Source organism: Propithecus coquereli, unplaced genomic scaffold (genome assembly GCF_000956105.1).
Source record: "Propithecus coquereli isolate 6110/MARCELLA unplaced genomic scaffold, Pcoq_1.0 Scaffold3, whole genome shotgun sequence".
In the NCBI taxonomy this organism is placed as follows: domain Eukaryota; kingdom Metazoa; phylum Chordata; class Mammalia; order Primates; family Indriidae; genus Propithecus; species Propithecus coquereli.
The window spans coordinates 10,792,086-10,818,264 of record NW_012148618.1 but is presented as its reverse complement, the minus strand read 5'-3'; the positions used below and the strand labels follow the sequence as shown (position 1 = coordinate 10,818,264).

The 26,179-nt window shown below is 43.5% G+C and overlaps 2 protein-coding genes across 2 annotated transcripts in view; one reads left to right on the top strand and one right to left on the bottom strand.

The window, feature by feature from the left end:
- Nucleotides 1-970, top strand: part of FSIP1 (fibrous sheath interacting protein 1) — a 205,940-nt gene extending 204,970 nt beyond the window's left edge. The window contains exon 12 of the mRNA XM_012649532.1: nt 838-970. Within this exon, the coding sequence (XP_012504986.1) occupies nt 838-884 (47 nt within the window). The 3' untranslated portion in view covers nt 885-970. The remainder of the gene's footprint in view (nt 1-837) is intronic.
- Nucleotides 971-4,382: 3,412 nt separating this feature from the next.
- Nucleotides 4,383-21,336, bottom strand: THBS1 (thrombospondin 1). The gene is made up of 22 exons (XM_012649383.1): nt 21,180-21,336; nt 20,490-20,585; nt 19,666-20,225; nt 18,731-18,806; nt 18,248-18,447; nt 18,012-18,134; nt 16,898-16,991; nt 14,985-15,158; nt 14,289-14,465; nt 13,798-13,971; nt 13,404-13,531; nt 13,139-13,291; nt 12,446-12,664; nt 11,853-11,960; nt 11,122-11,281; nt 10,866-10,984; nt 9,054-9,288; nt 8,633-8,860; nt 8,191-8,462; nt 7,681-7,778; nt 7,438-7,577; nt 4,383-6,516 (listed from the first exon to the last, which is right to left on the bottom strand). The coding sequence occupies exons 2-22, from the start codon at nt 20,554-20,556 to the stop codon at nt 6,509-6,511; spliced, it is 3,513 nt and encodes a 1,170-aa protein (XP_012504837.1). The 5' UTR covers nt 20,557-20,585; nt 21,180-21,336; the 3' UTR covers nt 4,383-6,508.
- Between the last annotated feature and the right edge of the window lie 4,843 nt (nt 21,337-26,179).

The window sequence follows — 26,179 nt, the reverse complement described above, 5'->3', positions numbered from 1 at the left end:
CAATCACAAATCTGTTTTCTGTCTCTATGAATTTGCCTAGTCTGAACATTTCATATAAATGGAATCATACAATCTGTGCCCTTTTGTGACTGGCATCTTAAACTTAGCATAATGTTTTCCAGATTCATCCATGTGGTAGCATGTACTGGTACTCCATTCTTTTTTATTATTGAATAATATTCTATCGTATGGATATACCACATTTTATTTATCTATCAGTTGATAGACATTTGGGTTGTTTCCACTTTTTGGCTGTTACATATAATGCTGATATGAATATCTGTGTACAAGTTTTTGTGGAGATTTATGTGTTCAAGATATGTGTTTTTTATTATTGAATAATATTCTCTTTTATTGTCTTCTTCCATTTGATTCTATTGTCAATTCTGCCTTTTCTGATAACCTTCTCAGTAAGGGTAGAAAAATACTTACCATTCCATTTCTGTTAGTGTCACAATTTTATTCTCACTTTGAAGAAATGAAAGGCAATTAGCACTTATCTATCCTGTACGTAGTATTTATTTTTGCTTTCACTCTATTTCCCAGAAACTTACTAGAAAGCAAAAAATTACCTTTTATGTCTGTCTCCAAATCCATAACAATTTTAGCTCTCAAATCCCAGAATGTTCTCCCAGAGCTGTAAGCTCAATGAGGGCAGGCATTTTTCTTGTAAACTTTATAAGCAGCTGTGGTGACTGTGGAATAAGTATTTAAATGAGAATATGATTATTGTTTCATGTATAGAAGGACTTAATGTTTCGTAGACTGAATTATTTTTGTTAATTATGTACACATTTCTGATTGTCTAATGATTTTAGTTATTGTTTTTATGTGCAGATGAACAGGAGGCTAAAGACATGACAGAAGAATGTAAAGAATCCTAAGTAAGGACCTGCTGGGGTGTGCTTTTGAGAAAGTTGGTAATTAAGTTATATTACATTTTTGGGGAATATTTTGAATTCAATGAGTGTATTGTGGAGACTATTCCTCAAATATGATTTTGACATATGGGTTACATTTCTTTGATATTTTTGAGACTTGGGGTATATTTTGAGACTTGTTCAATGGTTTTCCTTCATTGAAATTTCTGGGAAAATTTTTAATAAATTTATTGCTAATCTTGCAATATCAGGGATACATTATAAAAACTAACATTTCAATGTATACGTATTATGGTGAAACTAGGTGGAGTGCTATTGTATGTTTCAACTTTATTGTGATTCAGACAGATTGTGGTCACTATGAATTTTTGTTCTGGCCCTGCTTTTCCTTCTTGTCACCTGTCTAATGTCTGTTAAACAAAGCTTCCTACAGCTTGCCATACAAAGAGGTGAATTTTCTCAGCAAAACAATGTTAGGAGAGCCTTTGGTATCTTATTAGCAATGATGCTTTTCTTAAGTAGGAGTTTAACTGGATTATTTGATATATTATTTTTGGTTTTCTATTTTCTTTTAGAGTTTGGGCCTTTTAGAATGCAGCAAATAAAGGTGAACTCCTTTTAAAAAAAAATCTGTGACAGTATTTTAAGAGAGAAGGTTGGTCTAGTTACAAGTCAGTAACCTAGATTCAGAGAAAATTTTATGTTGACAGCCCATAAGATGAATTGGCATTAGTCCTAGAATTCCAATTTTTTTCTGATTCAAAAAATGAGCTGGCTGTTGTTCTGCCTTTAATAAAATTTGCTGGCACATGTTCCTCTACTAATATTGAATAACATTAGTAATTGCTTACCTCAATTTCCTTGACTTCTTTTTTGTTTTTTTTTTTTTAAGAAGCAGAGTCTAGTTTTGTCACTCTCGGCTGGAGTGCAGTGGCATGATCATAGCTCACTGTAACCTCAAACTCCTGGGCTCAAATGATCCTCCTGCCTCAGCCTCTCAAGTAGCCTCTATAGGCGTGCATCACCATGCCCAGCTAATTTTTAAAATCTTTTTTGTAGAGATGGGGGTCCTATTGTGTTGCCTAGGCTGGTCTTCACCTCCTGGCCTCAAGCAATCCTCCTGCCTTAGCCTCCCAAAGTACTGGAATTATAGGCGTGAGCCACCATACCCAGCCTCGTTGACTCTTTAAGATGAAAAATTCTATAGGTACTATTTTCAGAGGTATTGATTGACATAATGCCTTCTGTTTTTTCAGCCCTTCATTTCAGTTTACTGTTTATTCATTGAAAATAACAATGGTCTGTGCTGATGTCAATGTGCTACAATGTAATTTTTCTTGATGCCAAGAGTTTTGCTGTGGAATAACAGCAGAAGTTAGAAAAGTCGTGATTTTAGATTCTCATAGGAATGTCATGTGGCACTCCTGTGTGTGTCGGGTTTGGGTGGGAACAATCAGAGGGCAGAGGTGGTAAGGGTGGGAATTTGGAGTGGGACAGAGAGGAGCCATTGTTGTCCATCAGCCTGTTAGAGGAGCTCAGCTTTCTAAATCCATGCTTTCCTGGTATTTGATGTGTGTGTGTGTATAAGGGAGAGAGAAAGAGAGGCAGAGACAGACAGATATAGAGATAGAAAGAGACAGAGAGATGGGGGAAAGGGCAGGGGAGGAGAGGACAGAGAAACAGAGAAATTATTTCTAGAGTGGTACTACACAGGGCTTATGACTTTGTAGCGTGTTTCTGCAAATGGTATTCGGAGCACAGTGAGCCTTTCTATTATTTAGGAAAGGGGAAGAAAACAGACTGATTTAAAGTAATGAATTCTGCCATTAAAAGAGGTGACATCATTCCATAACATGTCAACTGAAGGTAACTCTTAACAAGGACTGGTGAACTAATTTATAATTCAACACAGAGGTTCCAGATTTTAGAAAGTTACTCTGATTTAATAAGTTGTTATTAAAAATAAGAGCTTTTATTTTGAGGTTCCCTTTAGGCCTGTTTGCCCCAGAACAAGATAAAGAATAAAAATTATATGAGAGAGAGAGCTAATTCATTTTAAGAATGAATTTGGAAGCCTAAAATTTGAGATTTTTTTTTATATATGACTCTTTAAAAACTACTGGCACCACCTTTATTGTAAATTCCCATAGGACCTAAAGTTTATTGCTCTTCAATCTAACTCTCCTGCAACGTATGACAATAAACTCTTATAGGAGGAAAAGTTATCATCTTGATGACGTAATTTTAAAATTTAACAAGTTCTTTATTTCACTATAACCTGCTGATTTCAAGGTCAGTTTCAGGGTGAAAATGGGACATGCTTGGAAAAAAAGCTACTGTTCCCAGCCACTTTTTCTGTCTCATCTTGATATTTTCAATCATTTTTGCTCCACTACCTAAAAATGAATTAAGAATTCTGTCCCAGGGCTTCACATGTTGCACTACTCTGAGAATGCACAAGTCATGTTTTGAAGAATTATTTCTTTCAGATAGGTTTTCCTAACTCCACAACCATTATCAACACTTTCTAATTCTTGCTTCTTCACCTTGGCACTATAAAATGATTTGGCAATTGACACTTATGTGTGATTACGCTACCCAGATAGGTGATTTTAGAATGAGAGAGAAAAATCAACAAGGGAGGAAGATTCTGTCTCATTCAGTCAGTCTTTCCTAGTGATTAGTAGACCTCAAAGCCACATCTCTAACCTACTCATAAAATTTCTTCTTTAATCTATTTTTATTAAACCTGGAAATTGGTCAGTATTTCACATTCATGATTAGCCCATCCAAAAATCAAGGTCTGCTTATTGTAACAGTTGGGCCTTCCCTTCACAAAATAATTTTATATTTACACACACACACACACACACACACACACACACACACACATTCTCTCTCTCTCTCTCTTTCATGCATTCCTTCCGAATTTTACATTTTTCTTTGGTAATCTGCTTTTCACCAAAGGTGTTATTTATTCATAGGTATCACAAAAAGTGATATCTATAATGTTTGATCAACTCTTCAAGGGCAATTCCTCCCTGATACACATTTAGTTTCGCAGCTTCTCCACAACACGCGATCATTCATGGGTCAGAAAATGGAGTTGCAAGAGTTGCATGTGCTTCATAGCTGTTTTTACCTTTGTTTTTGTTGTTCTTTTTAGAGACAGAACTGGAATTTGAAAAGGATTCAATAAATGATATTAATAAAATATTAAATTCTATTCGTTTGAGACCCTTGACTTAGGGGTCATTTCTCTTTTATGTTTTTAATATGGCTGGCTAATTTATTGTTTTGTTCTTTTATCTCACAAACTCAGCACATTCTCAGCCTAGCCTGAGCAAACTCAAGTCTTTCGAAATCAAATAAAAACCGTGAATATTACTGTTATTTACTGTAATTTCTTTTTGTGTATGCTGTATTGGTTTAAGGATGGTATTTACCCATATCTTCATAACATAAAGGCAGTAGAGAACACATAAACATGGATACAGTAAGTATAAATATAAATTTCCATATGATTTATTGTTGTTCCTTATACATAAGAAACAGTAATATACAACTTACACTGCTTTAGAATGTAAAATGGATAAAAATGTGTACAAAAAAAGCACATTCCTAGAAAAAAGTATTGGCAAGTAGTAAAAACTTGGGGGGTGTAAAAAGCAAAAATCAAATCAAAACAAAACAAAAAAAGAAAAACAATTCTTCAATTCAGTGTGCAAACATTATATAAAAATAGAAATACTAACTCTACAGGCAGTATTTCCTGATAAATTACTTAAATAGCATATCTACACAATCTGAGATATCTATTCCAATGGCAATGAGAAAATAATTTATAAAAATAAAGCAATGGTATACAAGATGATAGGAAAAAAACATAACTTTCAGAAATGGTATTTAACATTTCAATGCTATTTCCTTATTGGGAATACTTTTCTGCAAAGAGTTTTTATACTATGTACAACATTGACTTTTTTTTAGGTACTACAGTAGCTTTAAGTTTGTTAGACACTTAAACTCTTTCTGCTTGATCCAAAAATTCTTTACTCAGTCACACAACAAATGAGGTAATATTTGTATATAAGTTTCACGTTTGTCATTTTTTTTCTCTTTTGGAAAAATGAAAAAAAAAAAGTGTACATGCTTTCCTTCTCCCTGGAAATAGGCATAAGGGATGGGGTAAAACAGTATATGGAAGACCTCATGGCTTTCTTTGTAATCTACAACACTCACAAATGCATAACCAACTAATTCCACTTGGAAAGACAAAACAAAGGCAAAAAAAAAAAAGAATCCCAAAACATTCATTCTAAGCACAAAGGGAAGAGCAGCTTGTTATGCTGATTTTCTTTGTGTCATTCTTGACAGAGATTTGCTGCTAAATCTCAGCTACCTGCTCTCAAACACTTTCCATATGAAACCTAAATTCCAGGCAGAACAGAGTTAATAAATAATCTGTATTTACAATCTTATAGTCATGAAGACTCCTAACAAAGATGATATGGATAGTCCTTCGGCTTCTTCCTTTTCCATGAATAAATCCTTCAGCCAAATCTTCCAGAAGCATTAAAAAATAAATATTTTACATTGTAAAGCATCTGTAAAAAACAAAAACAAATCTACAGTCCAAAAGAGAGAACTGGAAAACTCTATGATAATTCAGGAAAAAAGAGAGAAAAGGAATGTTTTAGTTAGGTTGCTAATAAGTTTGTGCCTTTCTAACCATAAAAATATAAGCACAGCTGCCTGTCCTTTGGGAGGCAGCTGGTGCTCACTGAGATGGTAGGTTTTCCTATTTTCCTGCTACATCTGCACAAGCTACATCTGGAATAAAACGAACAATTTCACTGTGAGCAGGCAGTGGCAGCCAGCACTGTCTTACACTGGTTTAATCCTGACTCCCTGCTCTAGCCACTGCAGGTGATATGTAAGGGGTGGCGGTCAGGGAGGAAGTCCAGAAGCCAGTCTTTCCCTCCCTTCCCTGCTTCTGTTTAAGTGCCTATTTACGTGGATTAATCAGTTAACACCAGTCAGCATCATGAAATCCAGCAAGAGTCTTTCTATCCCCTGAAAATGACTTAGTACCGAGCATGTAACAGTTCCTCCATGTTTTCTTCATACAGTCGTCTCTCGGGTGTGTGCCCTCCCCTTAGTGCTCTGGCCCCTGCTCCCCCTGTTCCTGAGGGAGGATGTCAGGGTGGTTTTGTTTGCTAATTCTAGTGAGTCCTCCCTTCTCTGACAAGCCTGAAAATGCTTTTGAGTCCACTGCTCAGAGAGAGCCTCACAATAGCTCCCTGCTCTGTGGCAAAAGCAGAGTGGAGAGGGCAGCTTCCCAACTGAAGCAAGTAGATGCTTTTGCTTTTTCAAAAGTAAACCAAAGTCATTGTTTATACTCTTGGAAGATGTCTTGTCATTCACTGGAGGCTGAATGTCAAGTCTCTTTTTGAAAACTTGCATTTTCTCGAGGCAAGTCACATGTTCTAGGAGTCCACACTGATGCAAGCAGAGAAAAAAGGAAGGCAAGAAGAAGTGATCCTGGGGGTTTTCTCAAGCCCATGGTTCCAGAAGGTGCAATACCAGCATTGGTTATGATCAGTCTTTGATCAACAGTTTGATGATTAGGAATCTGTTAAATAAAACAAACAATATAAGTAAATACATAAGTGAAAACTTATTCATAAAACATGGTCATCTTACTATCAGTTCATAAATTAACAACCTAGCAATAGTGCTTCTTTGTAATGACAAAAGCATCATTTAAGATTGCTCAAGCATATTAACATTTAATTTTATTAGCAGACATTGATGTTAGGAGATGAGACAGCGTGACCATCCAGAACTGATGTTCTACTTTCTGAGGCCTTTAGTGTTAAAAGTTTAGGGAGTTTTATTTTAAAAATTCAGACTCAAAAATTGTATCATAATTTAAATATGTTTTGAGTACAATCAACCATTTTTCTTTACTCTGATTGATCTTGTTAGTATCTGGCCTTGGTCCAGTGAATATTTATTAAGCACTTATTTTGTGGTAGGTCCAATGCTGGACTCAGAGGCTAAATAATCATTGAGGGAAAAAGAATAGAGAGAAAAAAAACCACTAAGGTTAATAGCAAAAATTAATTTAACATGCCAATATGGAGGCAGCATTCCTTTCCCCTCTTTGTATATAGGGAAAAGTTGTGAAAGAACTTGTGCTATAATGGCATTAATAACACCCTAAGCAGTGTGTAAGATATATAAACATATACAATTGCAAAGAAGTATTATTAATGAGGTCTAAGTTGTTCAGGAGCTTGCCTGCAGTTTTCCTTTGCACTGTATGTGAAGAGCACAAAGATTGCTAAGCAAATTAATATTGTTAATAAGGACTCAGGATTTCATAAGCCACAGCGCAGAGGCATTATTTTTGTAATGTGTCCTCAAAAGCAAAATACAAATAACTCTGTCTCCAAAATAGTCTTTAATCAGACTTTCCCATAATTGTCGTCCCTGATATCAGTCTTAATTAGAGATGTCAGCTGTACATTCACTGTGGTGTTGCTCCTACCTCTGCATTCATATTTCAGGTCGGAGAAGAACACCATTTCTTGAGAGAAGACAAACAATCCTAGCCTACCACCAGCATAGGTTTTGTCATAGATGGGTCCTGAGTCAGCCATGATTTTCTTCCCTTCATACATCACCACTCTGTAGGGGGAAAAAAATAATCTTGTTAATGACACTGTGGCTTTTTGTCTCCTTTTTGCCCATGAGCGTGATTGTGAGTGAAATTTAATCAGTGCAATCTTACCTAATGAAACCTGTCTTTGGCCTGTGGCTGAGACGCCATCTGTAGGCGGTGAAATCTTTCCAGCCTATGTGACGAGGGTCATGCCACAGGGTGCGCACCTGAAGGAAAGGGAAAAGAAAAGGTTGAAACACAGCTCCATCAGGAGGTTTATATTTCATTTCATAAGCAGCAGTGCCTGAAAGGTACCGAGTTGACCTGAATTAGAGGGAAGCAATGCAGGACTTTTTCCAAGGCGTCTCACTGAATGTACACATAAAGCAGAAAGAGTCAGGGCAGGAGCTCTTTTGTTTCAAAAGGCTGAAACTACCTTCAGATTTAAAGGGCAGCTCTTGGTCACAGCAAGCTCCCCTGTCAGACACTATTGTGTTTTACAAAGCAGAGCTTAATGCAGTTGATGATGTGGGAACTTTATAGCTAAGACTCCCTGTTAGGAGTCTTGGTCAAAGCACAGTGTCCCCAGGGCTAGTCCAGCACCCATCGACTCGCTCCCTTCTGTAGGATGCTTCTTACCTGGCCAGGGGTGTTTCCTGTGTGCCACAGGGCATTCCGCAGATGCTCGCCAGGCCCTGTGGTGGAGTTCACGACTTTCACAGAAAGGCCTGAGTATCCCTGAGCCCTGGTGGGGTTGGTGTCCCAGTAGGACTGGGTGACTTGTTTCCACATGACAACATAGAAGCGGCTGCTGGACTGGTAGCCAAAGACAAATCCAGCATAGTCATCGTCCCTTTCGGTGTTGATGAAGAAGGTGCCACTGAAGTCCACAGCATTAAACTCGTCGTAACCTGGAAGACGAGGCCAGAGGCAGGTTAAAAGCTGCAGCCTTCAGAAGGTTCTCTGTTATGATCCCAGACCTCCTTAGTACCCCCAGGGACAGACGCAGTTGCCAGGTTTTATATTTGCTTTCTTTCCCCATGTATGCGTTAGCCTCTTGATCTGAGAACTCACTACGCACCTACAGCAAGTCCAGGATCACAGTTGACAGTCTGGACGAGTTCTTTACCCTGATGGCGTACAACCCAGTTAGGGTCATTTTGGGATGTCCCTTTGGGATCCAGAGGAATCATCTGGAATCGGCGGAAATCAGTCTCACTGATGTCAACGTTCTCAGGACAGATGTCATCAATGTCTGGCACACTGTCATGGTCAAAATCATCTTTGCAAGCATCACCTCGACCATCACCTAAGGGCAAAAAAGCAAAAGTTCAGTGAAATTCTGAAATGCTATTATTACTGGTGTCAGACATTCACTATCTTGTCAGAGTTGGCAGTTAGCCCCTTCCTCCTCTCAAATGTACTCAGCTTTGTTTTGATTTCCTCAATCTAGACAGCCATGGCGTCAGTTACTCTCTTAAAAAGTGGCTCCACTGACTCACCGTCAGAGTCCTTCTGGTCGGGATTGGGCACGAGTCTGCAGTTGTCCCTGTCATCAGGAATGCCGTCATTGTCATCGTCATGGTCACAGGCGTCTCCCTTGCCATCTTTATCATGGTCAGCCTGGTTGGCATTGGGCACGTAGGGACAGTTGTCCAGATTGTTCTGGTGGCCGTCTTCATCAATATCCTGATTGTTGTCACAGGTGTCGCCAATGCGGTCCGAGTCGGAGTCCAGCTGAAAGAGACACAGTCGAGGGTAAATGGAGGTATAGATCATTCATGTGAAAGAAAACTTATGTTCCCACAACAGGGAAAATTCTCCAGTGTTTGATATGGACAGTGGGGTTGCATGTCTGTTTACATACTACTGCAGAAAGATAGCAATATTAGCAATTACATTTTCTAAGTTTTTTCCCTTGATCCTTGTTTTCATATAAAATTCTGAGAAGGGATATTTAAGAGTTTTTTTTAAAATATAAAACTTTCTAAATAAAATTAAATAGAGTTATTTAATTACCAAGGGTAGAATGCAATGTCAACTGTTTATATCTTAATGTTAAATGAGATTCTCTGGATACATTTTGTAATTTCCCACAGGTTTCAATTGTAAGACAGTTGACATGTTAACTTCTCTGGGTCATGAAGTCACAGAAACATGCCACTGCTTTCTGTATATACTGTCTGGGTCATGTGTGTGTGTGTGATGGGAATCAATTATTATTATTATTATTTTTAGTGTTTGGTTTTATGCAGTTAGTCACCTATTAGCTTAGGTAGAGTTGAAAGTTTTTTCTAAGTAGTTTTTCTGAGAGTACTTGAACATTATTCAATATGCATGGGATGCTATTTATACATGAACAGGAATTTTTCTTGCCAATAATTAAGCTCTTTGCTTATAAGATTTTTATGTGATGCTTAAATTTTGTTATAAAGCTTATTTCGATGTGAGGAGACAAAAACTCATCCAGTGAAGTTAAATGCTATTGGAGGAATTTAATTTACGGTCAGTCCCAAACTCAAAATAGATGAGCCTCAGAGCCCTCGGATCAGCAGAGCTCTCCCACGATGGCCCCAGAGCGACGCATCCTGTTGCTCTTTGCTTTATAGGACTTCACAAGAGCAAATATTAGGAGGGGGAAGCTAGATTTCTCATTTCTTTAATCTAATAAAAACATTACCGTTTTTAAAAAGTTAGTTTCTAAGCTTCCAGAATAATGCATTTTAGAAAACAAAAGCCTCCTTTTAACTTTTATCCCTAGAACATAATGATAGGCAGTTACACAAAAAAGCGATACTTTCAGATGGGAAACCCGTTCTGTGCAATGTTTGTAGCACGCCCTAGCATGGGTAGAGACTGACTGGTTTGTAATTCCAGATACTTTGAATAGGGACAAAGAAACAGGAGTTTTTTTCTCCACGTTTTGGACATATTCTTAGTTTGATGATGTTTCTTTTCACAGTTATATTAGCCAAGAAAATGGTTATTTTGCTTAAGCATTTATTTTCCATCTCTTAGTCTTACATATGCTTAAACTATTATAAAGTTGTCAGTCACAGATTTTTGCTTTATATAATCTATCTTAACAATGGTAGATCATGCTGAGCAAGTCAAGCAGATCATCTTATAGAAGACTGAAGTTAGGAGATCCTCACATTAAAGATCTATGGGACTCTTGGCAAGGGGCTCATATCAGGCAAACTATTTACACAAACTTACCGTGATTGGCTATGGGAACACTGAGAGGCATGGTAATGAAACTGTGAAGGGATAGTCCAACACTCTGCTATAAGACTGTGAAAGGGTCCACCTACCTGATCTGGATTGTGTTCCAAGGGGCAGTTGTCACACTGATCTCCAACCCCATCCATATCAGTGTCCCTCTGGTCCACATTGTAGACATACTGGCAGTTGTCTCGTTCATTCAGGATACCTGCAAAGAACAGGGGACAAATAAGAGCTGGGATCTTTTGGATGTTTCCACCAAACCACATACTAATGGCCAGGACTAAGATGAAAGCTCCACATGTCCCTGTCTCCCATGGCCCGCTGACTCAGGGAGCACCTTACCATCCCCGTCAATATCCGCCGCACAGGCGTCTCCTTCCCCGTTGTTGTCTGTGTCTGCCTGGTCTGGGTTGTGGTTGTAGGGGCAGTTGTCACAGCGGTCTCCCACATCATCTCTGTCGTAGTCATACTGGGCTGGGTTGTAATGGAATGGACAGTTGTCCTGCAAAGAGAAGAAATGGAGCACTTTATAACATTGTTTGTGAAACTGGCTCAAGCCTCAAACCACGTGCACAACATGCATGAAACTGCAAAAATTTGTAGTAATTATTTTCTACTTAGTGGATATGCTAATTGAGTACTCAGTGTAAAATGATCACTACAAAAGTTAAAAGCGGGACATAATGAAAGAAAAACGGATTCCTGTTAGTTACAAGTTAGTGAGATGTAAAATATAATCTCATCATCTCAGTTCTCAGTATGGCTGGAGTAAATTTAGATGTGGCGTTTGAAATGCATCTGGGGAACAAAGTGTCATTTGTTTATTCACTGCAATTTCTCTCTCAAGTGGAGGGAAAAAAAGCTTGTGATGAAAAACAAAACTCTCATTTAAAAATTCTCTTGGTAACATCTATATCCTCAAGCTACTGAAATACAATGAATAATTTCTAATTATCCAATATATCAATCTGGTATTTTTTTTTTGCTGTAAGCCTATAATTGAATCCTAAAGTGTTTCAGGCTGCCGCTGAGTTGAATAGATGGAGGAGGAATGGAAAATATTTTGTTTTTACCCTGTCATCTGGGATTTTATCATTGTCATCGTCATCATCACAGGCATCGCCAATGCCATCCTTGTCATAGTCTTCCTGCCCTGAGTTGGGGAGGTTGGGGCAATTATCCTAGGAAAGAGAAGACACATTATAGTTGCAGTCCACATTCCCTTTGCTCAGCTCACGCATGAGGGAGTCCACCTGGACATTCCAAACAGAACAAGAGAATGCTGCTCTGCAACAACGTATACTTTTTATGGGAAGACAAAAAAATAAATGTTTTCATGGGGATATATATACAGAATCTGTATACATGCTTTAGGCTTTATAGATGCTGTGAATGCAAGTCATACTCTGCTGGGATCTGGTAGAGTACTGAACCTTTTTTTGAGCAAACAAATCAACTAGGGAACACGGTCACTGAAAGAGCCTTCCCCGTTCATGTTTTTGGCACCAAATGATTTAACCTTAATAGGAATTAATGTCCCTTTGCCTTGGGGAGATTTAATCTTTCAGTTTCATTTTCAAACCTGAAGTACTAAAAATTCCTTAGCATGTTCTTTTGATAGGGCGATGGGCCTTCTTTCTGGAGGCACATAAGAAGCTGGCTCTACCTTTTTGCAGTGGTAAGTTGCATTGGCCACGCACACCAGGTTCTCGTTGGGCCAGCCGTCGAGGTCCGTGTCCTCCCCACAGATGATGCCATTGCCAGCATAGCCAGGCTTGCACTCGCAGCGGTACATGGGGTCGCTGTAGTGGCCCAGATAGTTGCACTTGGCATTCTTGTTGCAGTCGTGGGTCCCATCCATGCAGGGGTTTCGGGGCTTGCACACCTGAGGGTACACCGTCCTGACGTTAGCACAGAGCCTTTGGGAGTCCCCAGATAGCATGGAAACAAGAAGAGTCCAGGCCCCTACCATCTCAGAGCAGGCACAGGCTCTGTGTGGAAGAGTGTGGGTTACCTCTGTCCCTCCCCATTCTCCCTCTGAGGTTGCCCAGACTACAGGTGAACTTTGCTTTACATTTGTTTTTTCTTGAAATGGTTTAGCACCTAGTAGCACTTAGGCATTTACAAGTCCATCTGCTCACAACTCATTTCAAAGCAGCATTTTCAAATATGGTAGATTAGTTTTTCCCCTGCCAGATTTACCATGGATTTTCTAGTCATGTTTCCAAAACCAGGTTGTATATTCACCCCTGGCCCCTGATTTTTGTGAAGGGTATGGAATTACACTCCTTCCTTTCCTAGTTGTTTTGGTCAAGGACAGCTCTCCTCTGCTCTGGTCTACTAGTCTAGTCTACTGTACCTGTTTGTTGGCCGTGGCATGTTCAACGCCCTGGCCGAAGGGCTGCGAGCCGGTGAAGCGTGGTGGGCAGGGCAGGCAGTTGTAGCCAGGGTCCGTGTTCTCACACCTGTGCTCTCCGTTGTGGTTGAAGCAGGCATCAGGCACTTCTTTGCACTATGGAGGAAATGAGAGTGTGCTTCATGTTTCGAAAACACTGCCAGAAGGAAGTGACTAGGACAGTTAGCTGCTCTCCCAGATCCAGCAACTCTGAGCCCTCGGTTCTCACCTCATCAACATCTTTGCACTGGATGCCATTTCCACTGTAACCAGGGGGGCAGGCACCACATTTCCAGCTGCCATCAGGGTAGCTAGTGCACTTGGCTCCGGCAAAGCAAGGATTGGACAGGCATCCGTCTGAGACGAGGTGAGAGAGAGGCACAGTAAATGGTTGGTCTAAGCTGCTCTTACTGCCATGCTGGGCACTTAAAAATCAATAGAGTGTAAGATGTTGTGGGGTCTGTGTAACTGATAACTTGTTGGGATTAGGCTGTCCACCTGCATTTTAGAGTAGGCAAACCACTCAGAACAAACATATGGTGGAACCCCCTTCAATGCTGGCTGCAGCATTCAGTACCATAGCAAGCTCCTGGGGTGAGTTTGCCCTGGGCTTCGTGGCTCACCAATTGGACAGTCCTGCTTGTTGCAGATCTGGTTTTCAGTCACATCGCCGATGCAGTCCTTGCCTCCAAACTGGGGTGTAGGGTTGTTGCAGAGCCGGCTACGTTTCTGTACCCCTCCTCCACAGGTGACAGAACAGATGTCCCATGGTGACCAGGGACCCCAGCCTCCATTGACTGTAAGAAAGTAAACCATATGCAGAAATTAAGGTCAATTTTCAAACACCTCGCCTGTCATAGAAGATTATCCTAAGCCTGTTCAAGAAATCTCTGCCACCCTGACATGTGGAAAGAATGTCTGGGAAGAGGATGAGTTTGAAATGATTTTCTTTCTATTTTTCATTAAAAGAGCTGCTGAGCATGCAGGACTTTGCTTCTGTTTGTTTCTTTAGTAAGTAAACTCTCCCCTCCACGAACTGGAGGCTGCACGTGCCAGGCAACCAGCTGGGCAGAGCTGCTGCCCACGCTGAGCCCTGCAGCGAGTGCACACTTACTGGGGCAGGCGTCTTTCTTGCAGGCTTTGGTCTCCCGAGCTTCGCCCTCACATGGCTTCCCGTTCATCTGGGGGCTGGGAGAGTTGCAGAGCCGGATCCTTGTGATCACACCATCACCACATGTCACAGAACAAGAGGACCACGGGGACCAGTGGCTCCAGCCGCCATCCTGTTTAACTAAAGGACAAAGCTCAAGTCATAAATGGTGTTGGCTCAGAGCTAGCCAAGTAGAAGCCCTCCCCAGGAGCATATAGATATATTTCCAGGAAATGGTCAACAGCAACTAGATCTAGTGTGTAGTAGAGGTTGGCTCTTGGCCACGTGTCCAAATGTCAACATGGAACGTTTTCTACTAGAGAACAGGTCATCAGCTGTCTTTATGGGTTGCTGTTAATAAACTAACATTTACAGGGTGCTTGCCATGAGCCAAGCTCAGTGCTAACTGCTTTACGTGCATTATCTACATAAAATGCTCAAAATAACCTTATCAAGAACTATTATCATCCCCAAGTCGTGGATGAGGAAAGAGCCTCAGAGAGGGCAAGTTGTGCTCAGGGGTGACACGTGGTGGAACTTGGATTCAGATCCAGAGATTCAAGCAGCTGTGCCCTTAACCTCCACGCTATGGAACTGCTCTTGGAGATGTCAGTAAGGACAGGTCAGTTCTCTACATCCCTGAGTGGCCAAGATGCTTACATCTCTTGTCACACTCCTGAATGTGGCAGGTCCGCGTCTGGACGGAGGAGCCCTCGCATCGGTTGTTGAGGCTATCGCAGGAGCGGCCACGCTGCTGAATGCCATTGCCACAGGTCACAGAGCAGGAGGTCCACTCAGACCACGGGGACCAGCCGTCGTCCGCAGAGTCGCTGGCTGCAGGGGAAATGGAGGCTTATTTAGCATATGATGATTTAGACAAGCTGTTCTTCAGATGGCTCTGTCCTGGGCTCTTCACTTGCCAGAGGGTGAAAAGCAATATATTTCCTTCTTTTATTATCTTCCGACCTTTACTGAGGTATCATTGACAAATAAATATTGTATATATTTAAGCTGTACCATGTGATGTTTTGATATACATATGCATTGTGATGTGATTGCCACTCTCCAACTACTTAACATACCCATAACCTCACAGTTACCTTTTTTTGGTGCTTGATTTAAGATCTACTCTCTTAGCAAATTTCAAGCATGTAATACAGTATGATTAACTATAGTTACCATGCTATATATGAGCTCTCCAGGGCTTAGTATCAGAGGGTGCAAAGTTTCAGTTATGTAGGATGAAAAGCAATATATTTCTTAGGCCAACAGCCAAAGGGCCTATCCCAGGTCATGCTGTGTGCAGCACTGGGCCAGTACAGCTGGGCCCTCTCACAGCATGTGTTCTCCCATCCACTGTCTCTTCTTTCTCCTCTCTCAGCATTTCACATGAGTTTCCCTTTACTGACTTAAGATGTCTGAGTAGCCATTTCCAGTCTCAGGCTTCCAAGAAGGCTAGAGTTTTAGGAAGCTTATAGGAATCATTTCTGACTGTCAGGGGAGCCACAGACCATGTGTTTGACAGATGCACTTGAAGGCAGCTTAGCTGCTGCTGGCTCCAGCTCCAACTCGGCCATGAGGTTAGTGAATTTGTTGTTCCTCTCACCCTAGCATTTGGGGCCGTCTCTGCACATATTTTCACAACAGGACAATGTGTTTGTTTACCATCTGCCCAGGCACTGTGACTACAATCACATCTAGCTGTATCAGACAGAAGAGAGAGAACTTGTTTTCTTTTGTCGTTAGTTAAGTTTTCTTAGCAATTCCTGATTTAAGTTCAGAACTCTGTTCCAGCTGATGTTGTTCCCTTTAACCCCCATCTCAAGTGAATGCTGAACAGAAACAGATATGCAGACGATCATCACGGTGCCAATATCACTCACATGAGGCCTGGATGGGACTGGTTATTCCGAGCCATGGCCTGGGTGTCTGTGTATGTGAAGGGCAAGTGCCACTTTCCTTAATTTAGTCATGATGAATCACTTTATGACTTCTGCTACATTAAATATTGTCTCAGCAAAATGATTAATTTAAACTGGCAACAAAAACAAGGGATATGGTGCCATGTAACAATATAGTGCCTTATTTCTTTTAGTGCTCCAAAACTCAAATTGCTGTTACTCTCTTAGATCTCCTATCCCTGCAGATAAAATGGGCAAAATTTATAAGCCCAATTCAGTCCAATGCCCATACCATAAGCCTATCCATTTCTCTGGTGAGCAGATTTTTCTTAACTGTACCGCGGAAGTCAAATTCTAAAAGCAGTCAACTTAGAGCTATTGCTGCTACAGATTCATCTCCTTTCCTCAAAGCATAAAATCAGAATCAATGCCCTACAAGATCATTATTGCCTGGACTGTAATCCAGATGGGTAATTCAGATTTAGTCATAATGGAATTTTTGGCTGTATACAGCAGACGAGCTGTCAGTTAACCAGCTGCTGCAGCAAGAAACTGAATGGAGAAGTATATGATGGGGATGGGGTGGGGTTCCAGTCTTGTGCTTAGCTGTCTAGGATATATGTAGAACTGACCTAGTCACTGAAGAATGGGTATGCCATTTTGGGAACTTACGCCAACACCGTGGACAGCATTCTCCATCAGGAACCGTGGCATTGGAGCAGGGCATAATGGGGCAGGACACCTTTTTGCAGATGGTAACTGAGTTCTGCAGGGCAGAAGAGTAAGGGAGAAATGGGTTACTGAGCATATGCAAACAGAAGTTTACATACTGTTAACATGTCCATTACAAGCCAAAGCATGTCAGGGCTGTAAACACTCTAGTGGAATGAGTTTACTAGAAGATCTGTCAGTGTTGTGTTTGCAGCCACCACCATCATAGAGACAGTATTAGTGCTAGTTACTTGTCACTCCATCCCTTGGAGAGTTCTTTTTTATTGGTACTCAGTCAAGGGTAGAAGTTATAGCATGAAGAATTTATATAAGGCGAACCAACAAACATCATGGGTCAAATCTATGTCTGAAATTGAACTCACAAAATTTAGCCAGGAGTTTTAAATTTTTATATTTTATCTTCAGGGGGAAAGAAGATCTATAAGCATTTTTTTTCTCCTCTAGATCTAGCTTTGTATTATCTTGGAAAAGAATGGGAATTTAATGAAGTTGCCTCCTAAATCCAGTAATCCATGATTTGTATTTAAGCTTGACTTTGTTTGGTGGTCCAGGTAAACCCCTAAACTCACCTGCCACTGGTGTGGGGAGTGCTAGAGTGAAACAAACACAGCTGACAGTGCCATCTGAGCTAAGTAGAACAGTGATGTCCTAACAATGTTGGGCTAAGTGATGTGAACAACAATCGGTATTATATTAAAAGAACCTCCATGCCACAGCTAAATACAAATCGGGGGGAGGGGCAGAATAAAAGGAATGTTCCAACCAGGTTTTATTTACCTGACATTCAACACTTAGCCTTTGAACTAAAGCAGGTAAATTATTCATGTCTTAGTAGGTTTGTTCTCTTAGATACTTAGCATGGGATAAAATTAATACTTTGATAAACCACCTGAGAGTTTAAGGAAGAATTTTTACATGCCATAATTGCATCTTAAAGAAAAAAATACCACTTCAATGTCAGGCCTTGGAACATAAGAAGAATTTGAGTGGCCATTTGAGTGTTTCCCCTAAGATGTGGCTTCAATTCTCATTTTTGTTTGCGAAGACCCCTTACCTGACAGCGACACTCCGTGCAGCTGTCCACGGTCCATTCCTCGTTATTCCTGTACTGAACTCCGTTGTGATAGCAGAGGGGAGGCCGCCTCAGCTCGTTGGCCAACTCTTTGTTCTCTTCAGTCTAAAAGGGGAGAATGATCATTAGTGTCCAACCTCATTTTCAGTCATTTCGGGACCCTCTGTGATAAAACTTTAAGGGCTCATGCTAGCGGGCTGGGAGCGGAGGCCACTGACCACTTTGCGGATGCTGTCCTGCAGCGTGGTCACGATGGTGCGCAGGCCCCTGAGTTCCAGCACCATGCTGGACAGCTCGTCACAGGAGATGCCGCAGATGGCTTGCAGGTCCTTTGTCTTGTGGCCAATGTAGTTAGTGCGGATGGCAGGGCTGGAACCATTCACCACGTTGTTGTCGAGGGTGAGGAGGACATTGGTAGCTAATAAAAAACACACAAAATGAAAAAGGTAATAGATGTTCAAACACATGTTCTCACCAGCCACTCTCTTGAGTTCTTAGTTGTAAAAAACATTTCATCTGGGCCAAGGGATGCAGGTGAGGAGATGCACTGTGTCTGGAATACCCTTTGAGGTCCCTTTTGAACACCTCTTAACTGTGTTACCTGGGGTAGTGTAGGTACAACCACTATCACTTAAATTTTGCAGCTTGTTGATGGAATCCCCTGATTTCCCCATATGCCCTAATAATAGAGGGGTACTCACAGCTGGAGCAACCTTTGTTCCTGAGGATGTCTTCCGGTGTGGTTCCAAAGACAAACCTCACATTCTGCAGCACCCCCTGTGGGCAGAGGACACACATTACTTGTAGAATGTTGAGGGTGGTCGGGGTGGGGAGGAGACTGTCTTTATGTGAGGTAAAGCACACAAGAGATGTTCTAAAGGCTTAAAAGAGCTCCGTTTTAAGATCACTATGTTAAAGCAACACACCAACATAAGTTGCCAAACAACTTCAAAATCTTAATTATGTCTTCTGCCAAATCTTTAGTATTTTACAAAGAATTCAGTTATCAGCCTATTGTGTACACAGGAAATGGAACCTGATACTAAGCCCGGAGGATATAAAGACACTTTACAGTGTCAAAGAGTTATATGTGGGAGTTCAAAGTCACAGTTGCAAAGATCTAGAAATTAAGGCAAGGAAGAAGCTGCAGCAGCAAGTAACCACCATTTTAACCATTTATTTGAGACCACCTGCATCCCCACGGAGACTCCAATAGCAAAGTGGTATTGATTCTGCCCATACAAGGCATTCACTTCAAGCAATATTAAAACTGCTGGAATGCATTTGAACTGAGTTATTTTCTTAAGAGCACGTGGAGTATCTGAGGCTTGAACGGGCTGGCTGTTACAAGAAAACCATTTCTTGTTTTCTTGAGTAGTTTTCAAAGTGTGGTTCCCACCAGCATCAGCATCACCTGGTACTAGTTAGGGATGTAGTTTTCAGGCCACAATCCTGACCACCTGCGTGCTGTGGGTGCAGCAGTATGACCTTTAACAAGCTCTCAGGTGATTCTGATGCTCCCTAAAACTTGAGAACTACTGCTTTAGTCTACAGACAGTATTTCTTGTAGCTCTGCTGGCAGGTCACCTGGCTAGCAGATGACCCCATGGAGCAGGGCTCAGAGAAGAGGCCTCACCTGGAAATTATCATTGACGCCTCCCTTTGCGATGCGGAGTCTGGCAATGTTGGCCAGGTCCCTGGTGAAGATGCTTTGGATGGGGACGTCCAGCTCGGCGTTCTCCATCTTCTCACAGTCGATGTACAGCTGGGCCCTGTCTTCCTGCACGAACAGGGTGATGCTCTTCCACTGGCCTGTCGCCAGGAGAGCTTCTTCCACCGAGACCACATGCTGCTTCCCCTGCACGGTCAGGCTCAGGTCCAGGGTGCCTGCCTTGCCGTTGGAGACGATGCTGAAGACCTGGCCAGAATGGTCTTTGCGCTCCAGGGCCAGCAGTGTGCCCCGGGTCTTCTTCATCTGCCTCAGGGAGGCCAGAAGGAGGAAGCCTTTCTCTGCTCGCACTGCATCCACTAGGTCTTGGAACTTGTCATCAGGCACAGGGGGGATCAGGTTGGCATCCTCGATTCGGAAAGCTGGGCTGGAAGGGTCGGGGCCCTTAACCAGTCGGCGCCCAGAGCCCTTGCGAGCAGCTCCAGTGAGTTCAAAGATGTCAAAGACGCTGTTGTCTCCTCCGGATTCTGTTAGGAAAGAGAGGGCACACGGTGAGCTTTCTAGGCTGCAGCCAAGGTAGGGGCTTAGCTCTGAGGGGTGGGGCCAGAGGGACAGGGTGAAAACTCCTGGCAACCACTGAAAGAGCTGAATAAACACCACGGTCACCGGGAAACTGCATCCTGATGTCCTGTCAGGGCCCAGGGGAAAAGCAGCTGCAAGACAAGAGCATGGGACGGGCACACCTGGGGTAACCAGCACCTCCTCCCCCTGAAGGTACCACACAGACTCACCTGGAATGCGGTTGCTGCCACACACATGCAACAGGAACAGGACACCAAGTCCCCAGGCCAGCCCCATGGCGGAGCTGTTTGTGCCCAGCAGGGAACCTGTGGCAGGAAGCACAAGAGTCCGGGATCAGAGACCAGCTAAGCAGGGAGAGTGGGCAAAACCTGCCGGCTGGCTGGGCATGGGGCCAGGGCCCTGGTCATCCTCTTTGGTCCCTCATTTACTGAAATGAAGGACAACAATTTACTTTCCAGACGGCATCAGCAAAAAAAAAAAAAAAAAAAAAGAGACAAAAGTGGAGAGAGGAGAGTGTAATTTTAAAGTATGGGGGACACCAGACCAACAATCTGGGGGCTTTTCCTTGCAAAGTTGAGGGTGAACAGCAAGATCAGGAGATGTAATTTGGGGGAGCTGGGGGGGAGGGCAGGGAGACACAGAGACTTCCCTGGAAGACATATAAAGGTTTCGGGAGGACTTGGAGAATAAAGAGATCTTGGGCTGTCCTGACGAGTTGGTTGGTTTGTGAACCCCAAGGCTGAAGAGGATGGCTCTGGAGGCCTCCCATAAAAAGTCTCCCAGCGGCTGGGAGGGACAGGCTGGGGCAGGCGAAGGGGGAGAGGATGGAATCAGGGTCTCCCGAGGGGCTTCAGCCTCGGGGCTCCAGGTGCATGGCCAGAGCAGCCCGGGCGACTTACCTGTGTGCAGCGGGGGAGCAGTGGCCGGGAGTGGCGGCGAGGGCGCAGCGACGGTCACTGAGTCCTGGGGAGGCGCCCGGGCGGCCTGTGCGCCCAGGGACTCGGCGGCCGGAGTCGGAGGCTGCGCGGGAGAGCTGGCAGGAGCCCTGAGGTGGCAGGCCGGCTCGGCTGCAGTGGCTGGCGAGGCGGCGGAGCCGCGCGCTTTTAAAGGGGCGCTCACATTCCTGGGGATTCCTCTGGCCAATGGGCGGCGGCCGGGCAGGAAGCGGGAGGGGGGCAGTCTGGGTTCCTCTCTCCGCCCCCCGCTGCCTGGCGCGCAACTTTCCAGCTAGAAAGCGAAGGGGGAGCAGGGGTCGGGGCACAGGAGCACTGGAACTTCTCAGAAAAATAGGTGCCGCCCACGCAGCCTTGGCGCACACCCGCTCCGCGCTTCGGCTCTCGCGCCACGCAGGGCCCAGGCGCTCAGTGCGAGCATCGCGAGCGGCCACGGGCTTCCAGCGACCACCCGAGGCCCTTGCGGGGTGGGGGGCTTTCAGGCGAGCCCGTCTCCTTGAATGCCTGGGAGGTGGCTGAGGGGCGGACACCTTGAGACGGAGCCCGTTTTGTTTTTAAAAAAAAGCCCGACGGGTAAATGGGACCTTGAGGTGGGACCGCGAAAGAGCCATCCGTTAAAGCGGCTGCCACTTGGGCTCTTGTGGACCCTCATCCATCCCGGCCGGTGGGGGACCACGCGTCCCCTGTACGCCGCGCTCCCGCCATGGCCACACTCCCGCCCTCCGCCTGACCCCACTGAGGGAGGTGAGCGCGGTGTCGCCCGGGCGGCGGGGCGCTGTGCAGAGCGCGCCTTCCCGCTGCCCATCGGGCGCACTTTCCCTGCAGCGGCCGCCCAAGTCCCCGCCAAAGTCGCGTCTCCCGGGTGCGGCAGCGCTTGCGCGGCCTGCCGCTTGGGGGCGCTATGCGTATTCTGATCGCGAGGCCGGGAGCGGACCGCTTCTTTCTAGTCGGGAGCTTTAAGGAAACTTACTCCTATCCAGTTTCCTCAAGCCAAAACTGAAATTGTGTCTTGAAAAACAGTTTTTGTGCCCACTCGTGCTTCTTAACGTGACTCCTGGTTGAAGAATTTGCAGAACCATCTGGCTCCAAAGTCTTAAACTATTTACAGAACAGACCCATAGAGCAATAAATTATCCTTTGCCTATTATTTTATTTCCCTTTTTCCTCCCTAAACGTTCTTTTCATTTTTGGGCTCCTGAAACCGAGGTGTGGGTCACATTTCTGTGGGTGCGCACGTTGCCATGAGCGCTGCTGCCTAGTGCTTCTGTCATTGAAGTCTGGTCTCCAAGCCACTGTCCCAAGCCAGTATGACTCCAGCTGCCTGGAATTCCATTCATCTCTTTGGATGAGACGTCAGCAGGCACCGCTTCCCCTGCTGCGGTCCTGCGCTATCAGGCTGGCCCTGAGACCAGGCACAGGTAGAAGCTTCACCAAATAAGGATCTCCGCACAGGCTGGGGGAAACCCCTGGGGTTGACCTCTCTGTTTAGCACCTACACCTGGCAGGACTCTCAACTGCTGCAGACACCCACGAGCTTACAGTCATCAAACAGCAATTTCACTTTTCTAGTGTGGGAGTGTTGTGTGACAATGTGGTGTCACAATGTGTGTGGATTATAGAGTGAGTGTTTTCTAGTTACTCAATGTGTACATCAAGTGCCTCTAGAAGATGACAAGCATGTTCCTAAGACATGTTTGTTTGTTGGGTTTCAGATGTTGGGAGGCAGGAGAAGGAGTTTCTATTGGATGAAATCAGATTCCTGTCCTGGATGTCATAGGTGATGATTCATCCAAACAGATCTGAAGATTCCAGAATCAGCAGCCATACGTGTCCTTCCCCTTCCTTCTCCTCCTGCAGCATCCGACTTGCTCTTTGAAAAGTGATTGCTGTTTCTTGCCACTTGCTTCATGATGTCAGGTACTTAGGAACAGTTCTGGGAGGGTTGGGCAGCTGATGGCCCCTGGCCCCTCTGGCTCATTTGGTCACTTTATACAGACCAGATGAGGGGTTGGGGTCCACAAGAGGCCCACAAAAGCAGGATGCATCTTTTTTTGTGCAAAAAGGTCATCTCCAGTGGGCTTAGCTGCATGGATAGAGTAGAAACAAGCACTCGCTGCCCCTTCAGGGTCCGTGCCGCCATGACTGAGGGATGGTAGGGATGCCTCTGGAGCTTTCTTGGAACTTGGCTTCTTTCAACAAAACAAGGAGAAGAACTTTCAACCTTTTTTATTACTAATTGGAAGGTGACCTATATGGTGGCAGGGAAGAGCTTTCTTGTCAGAGAAAGCTGACAGGTATAGGAGCTATTTATCTCAAATGCAAAGCCCTTCCCCAAGTCATGGCACTCCAGTTGCTCTGGGTTGAAAGGAAAGGTCACAGAGGAGGGGGTGTCTTGGTGCCTATTAGGAACTCACCACATTCTTGCTGGTCAACATGTGCTGCAAATATTCCCCAGAAACCTTACAGGCCTCTGGGAAGTTTTGAGAGAAGCAGGAATGGGAAAAATGGAAAGAAAACCTATCCCCTTTAATGCGAGGGATATCATCCCTTTTGTGTGTGTGTCTCCACAACTTAGAATCATTGGGATTTCAAGCCAATAAGCTGCCATGAGCCCAGGTGATGGACCTTTCAAAGAGAGGGCCCAGTTCTCCTTTAGTCAAATCGTCAGCCTTGAGGAATACTTACTTACTTAAAATAAAATTGTAGGGCATATAGCATTTCACCATAGAATTTCCTTTTTCCAAGTCCCTCTAATTAGAGGTGGGATTGACCTGAATACATTGCCAGTGAATAGGAGGAAAGGACTGTTTTAAAATTGCATGTGATTAAGGAGAGAAATATAATCGACAAAAAAATATTTTGTTTATCTAGTAAAGAACAGCAAGGTGGGCTGTGATTTTGTGTGGGGATTTTTTTTTTTTTCAGCATATTATGGGAGTACAGATGTTTAGGTTACGTATGTTGCCCTTGTCCCCCCGCCCCCCCCAAGTCCGAGTTTCAAGTGTGTCCATCTCTCAGATGGTGCGCATTGCACTCTTTGTGTATGCATATACTCGTCCCCTCCCCCTCCTCCCTGCCCAACATCCGATAGATATTATTCTTATATGTATACTTATGTGTTGATCAGTTAATACCAATTTGATGGTGAGTACATGTGGTGCTTGTCTTTCCATTCTTGGGATACTTCACTTAGTAGAATGCATTCCAGCTCTATCCAGGAGTATACAAGAGGTGCTATATCACCATTGTTTCTTAAAGCTGAATAGTACTCCATGGTATACATATACCACATTTTATTAATCCACTCATGTATTGATGGACACTTGGGTTGTTTCCACATCTTTGCAATTGTGAATTGTGCTGCTATAAACATTCGGGTGCAGGTGTCTTTCTTATAGAGTATCATTTGTTCTTTTGGGTAGATGCCCAGTAATGGGATTGCTGGATCGAATGGTACTTCTACTTGTATCTCTTTAAGGTATCTCCATATTGCTTTCCATAGAGGTTGCACTAGTTTGCAGTCTCACCAGCAGTGTATGAGTGTTCCTATCTCTTGTGTGGGGATTTTTTTAAATGTTGGAAATGTTCAGTGGTGGGAAATTTCCTAGAAGTGTGCGGCAACCAAAAATCATTATATTCTGGAATAGCACAAAATCATAGTGTCTCTAATGTGAAGACATCATACATTTATTCTCTCTGAATATTTTCCCTAGATCAGGGTTCAAAGTTGTTTTAGTTCAGCTGCCTCAATGGTTAGAGGCAGAGGGAAGTTACCAACAGATTTTTCTTATCCTTTAATCAAACACCAATTGAAGCTATTCCTCCTCCATGAGGTGTTCTCCAGTGGATTTATGTTGCATTATTTCATCTTTTGTGAAATTTTAAAGCATGCATTATCTCTGTCACTCATCACCTTACACTCTTTATTATTTAGTTTTTTTAAAGTCAGCGTTTGTTTTTTTATGTGCAAGGATCAGATTTTAAACACCCAAAGGCTTAGGCCTGGGAAGAGCTCTTATGTTTGAATTTCTAAATCCCTAATGCTCAAGTCAATTTATGGCACAAAAGAACTGGACCCATTTCCCTAATATGCTCTACCATTTCACATAATTATTCCTTAGCTCTTGGGGTGGACATGGTGATTGACTCCCAAACATTTTGCCTCTCCCCACAGAATTGAAGCAATACTCTTGGGGAATTGCTCTCAGTAGGAAGGGGTAGGAATATTGGTTTAGAGTAACCACCTCCTCCCTCTCTCCCTGCTTCCCAGCCAATGACTGATTTGGGAATTGGCATGTGACCCATTTCTGACCAATGAGAGCTTTGCTGAAGGCTTCTGGGTAAAGTTCTTTCTTGCTTTTAAGTAAGAACCATGTGGCCCCTCTCCCCCACCCCCATCTCATTCCCTGGGAACCACAAAAGAGCTCCAAATTCAAACCAGGTCCCCAGCCCTACTAAACCACTACATTTCCACCCATAAACAACGCCTCCAAACCAACAGGGAGGTCTGGAACTGCCCCCACAAATGGGTTGAAACAGGGTCTTGGCATCCCAGGGGCTTTACTTACAAAAGTCCATGGCTATCGTGATGCTTCCCGAATCTATTTCCTTCCTCTCCAAATCATCAGGTTGGTCAGAGCTTGTCCGTTGGAAAGAAAGAGATGGGACTTCCCAGAGCAAATGAGCCCTGGCAGCTGCTGGAAATCCATTTCTTTCTTACCCTGAGGAGGTGATGTCCTCACTCATGGCTTTTTCCAGAGCTGCTCCCAGCCTCTTTTGCAGGGTGCCATTCTACAGAGAAGGCAATGGGCCCACCCGCGGTGCCAAAATCTGTTACCAGAAACTCGGCCACTTGTCCATGTATTTTTTGCTAATCTTTCTTTGGTTATTTGTTCTGTCTATAGGGTGGAGAGACAACTCCTTAGTGAGGATTTCCCCGGGCTATC

Excerpts from the sequence above, each read along its gene's own strand:
- THBS1 (XM_012649383.1), bottom strand. The coding sequence starts at position 20,556 with ATGGGGCTGGCCTGGGGACTTGGTGTCCTGTTCCTGTTGCATGTGTGT. Across the intron at positions 10,985-11,121 it reads GGCGGATATTGACGGGGATG|GTATCCTGAATGAACGAGAC; the intron begins GTAAGGTGCTCC and ends TGTTCTTTGCAG. Across the intron at positions 7,779-8,190 it reads CAGGAAACACCCCTGGCCAG|GTGCGCACCCTGTGGCATGA; the intron begins GTAAGAAGCATC and ends CCTTTCCTTCAG.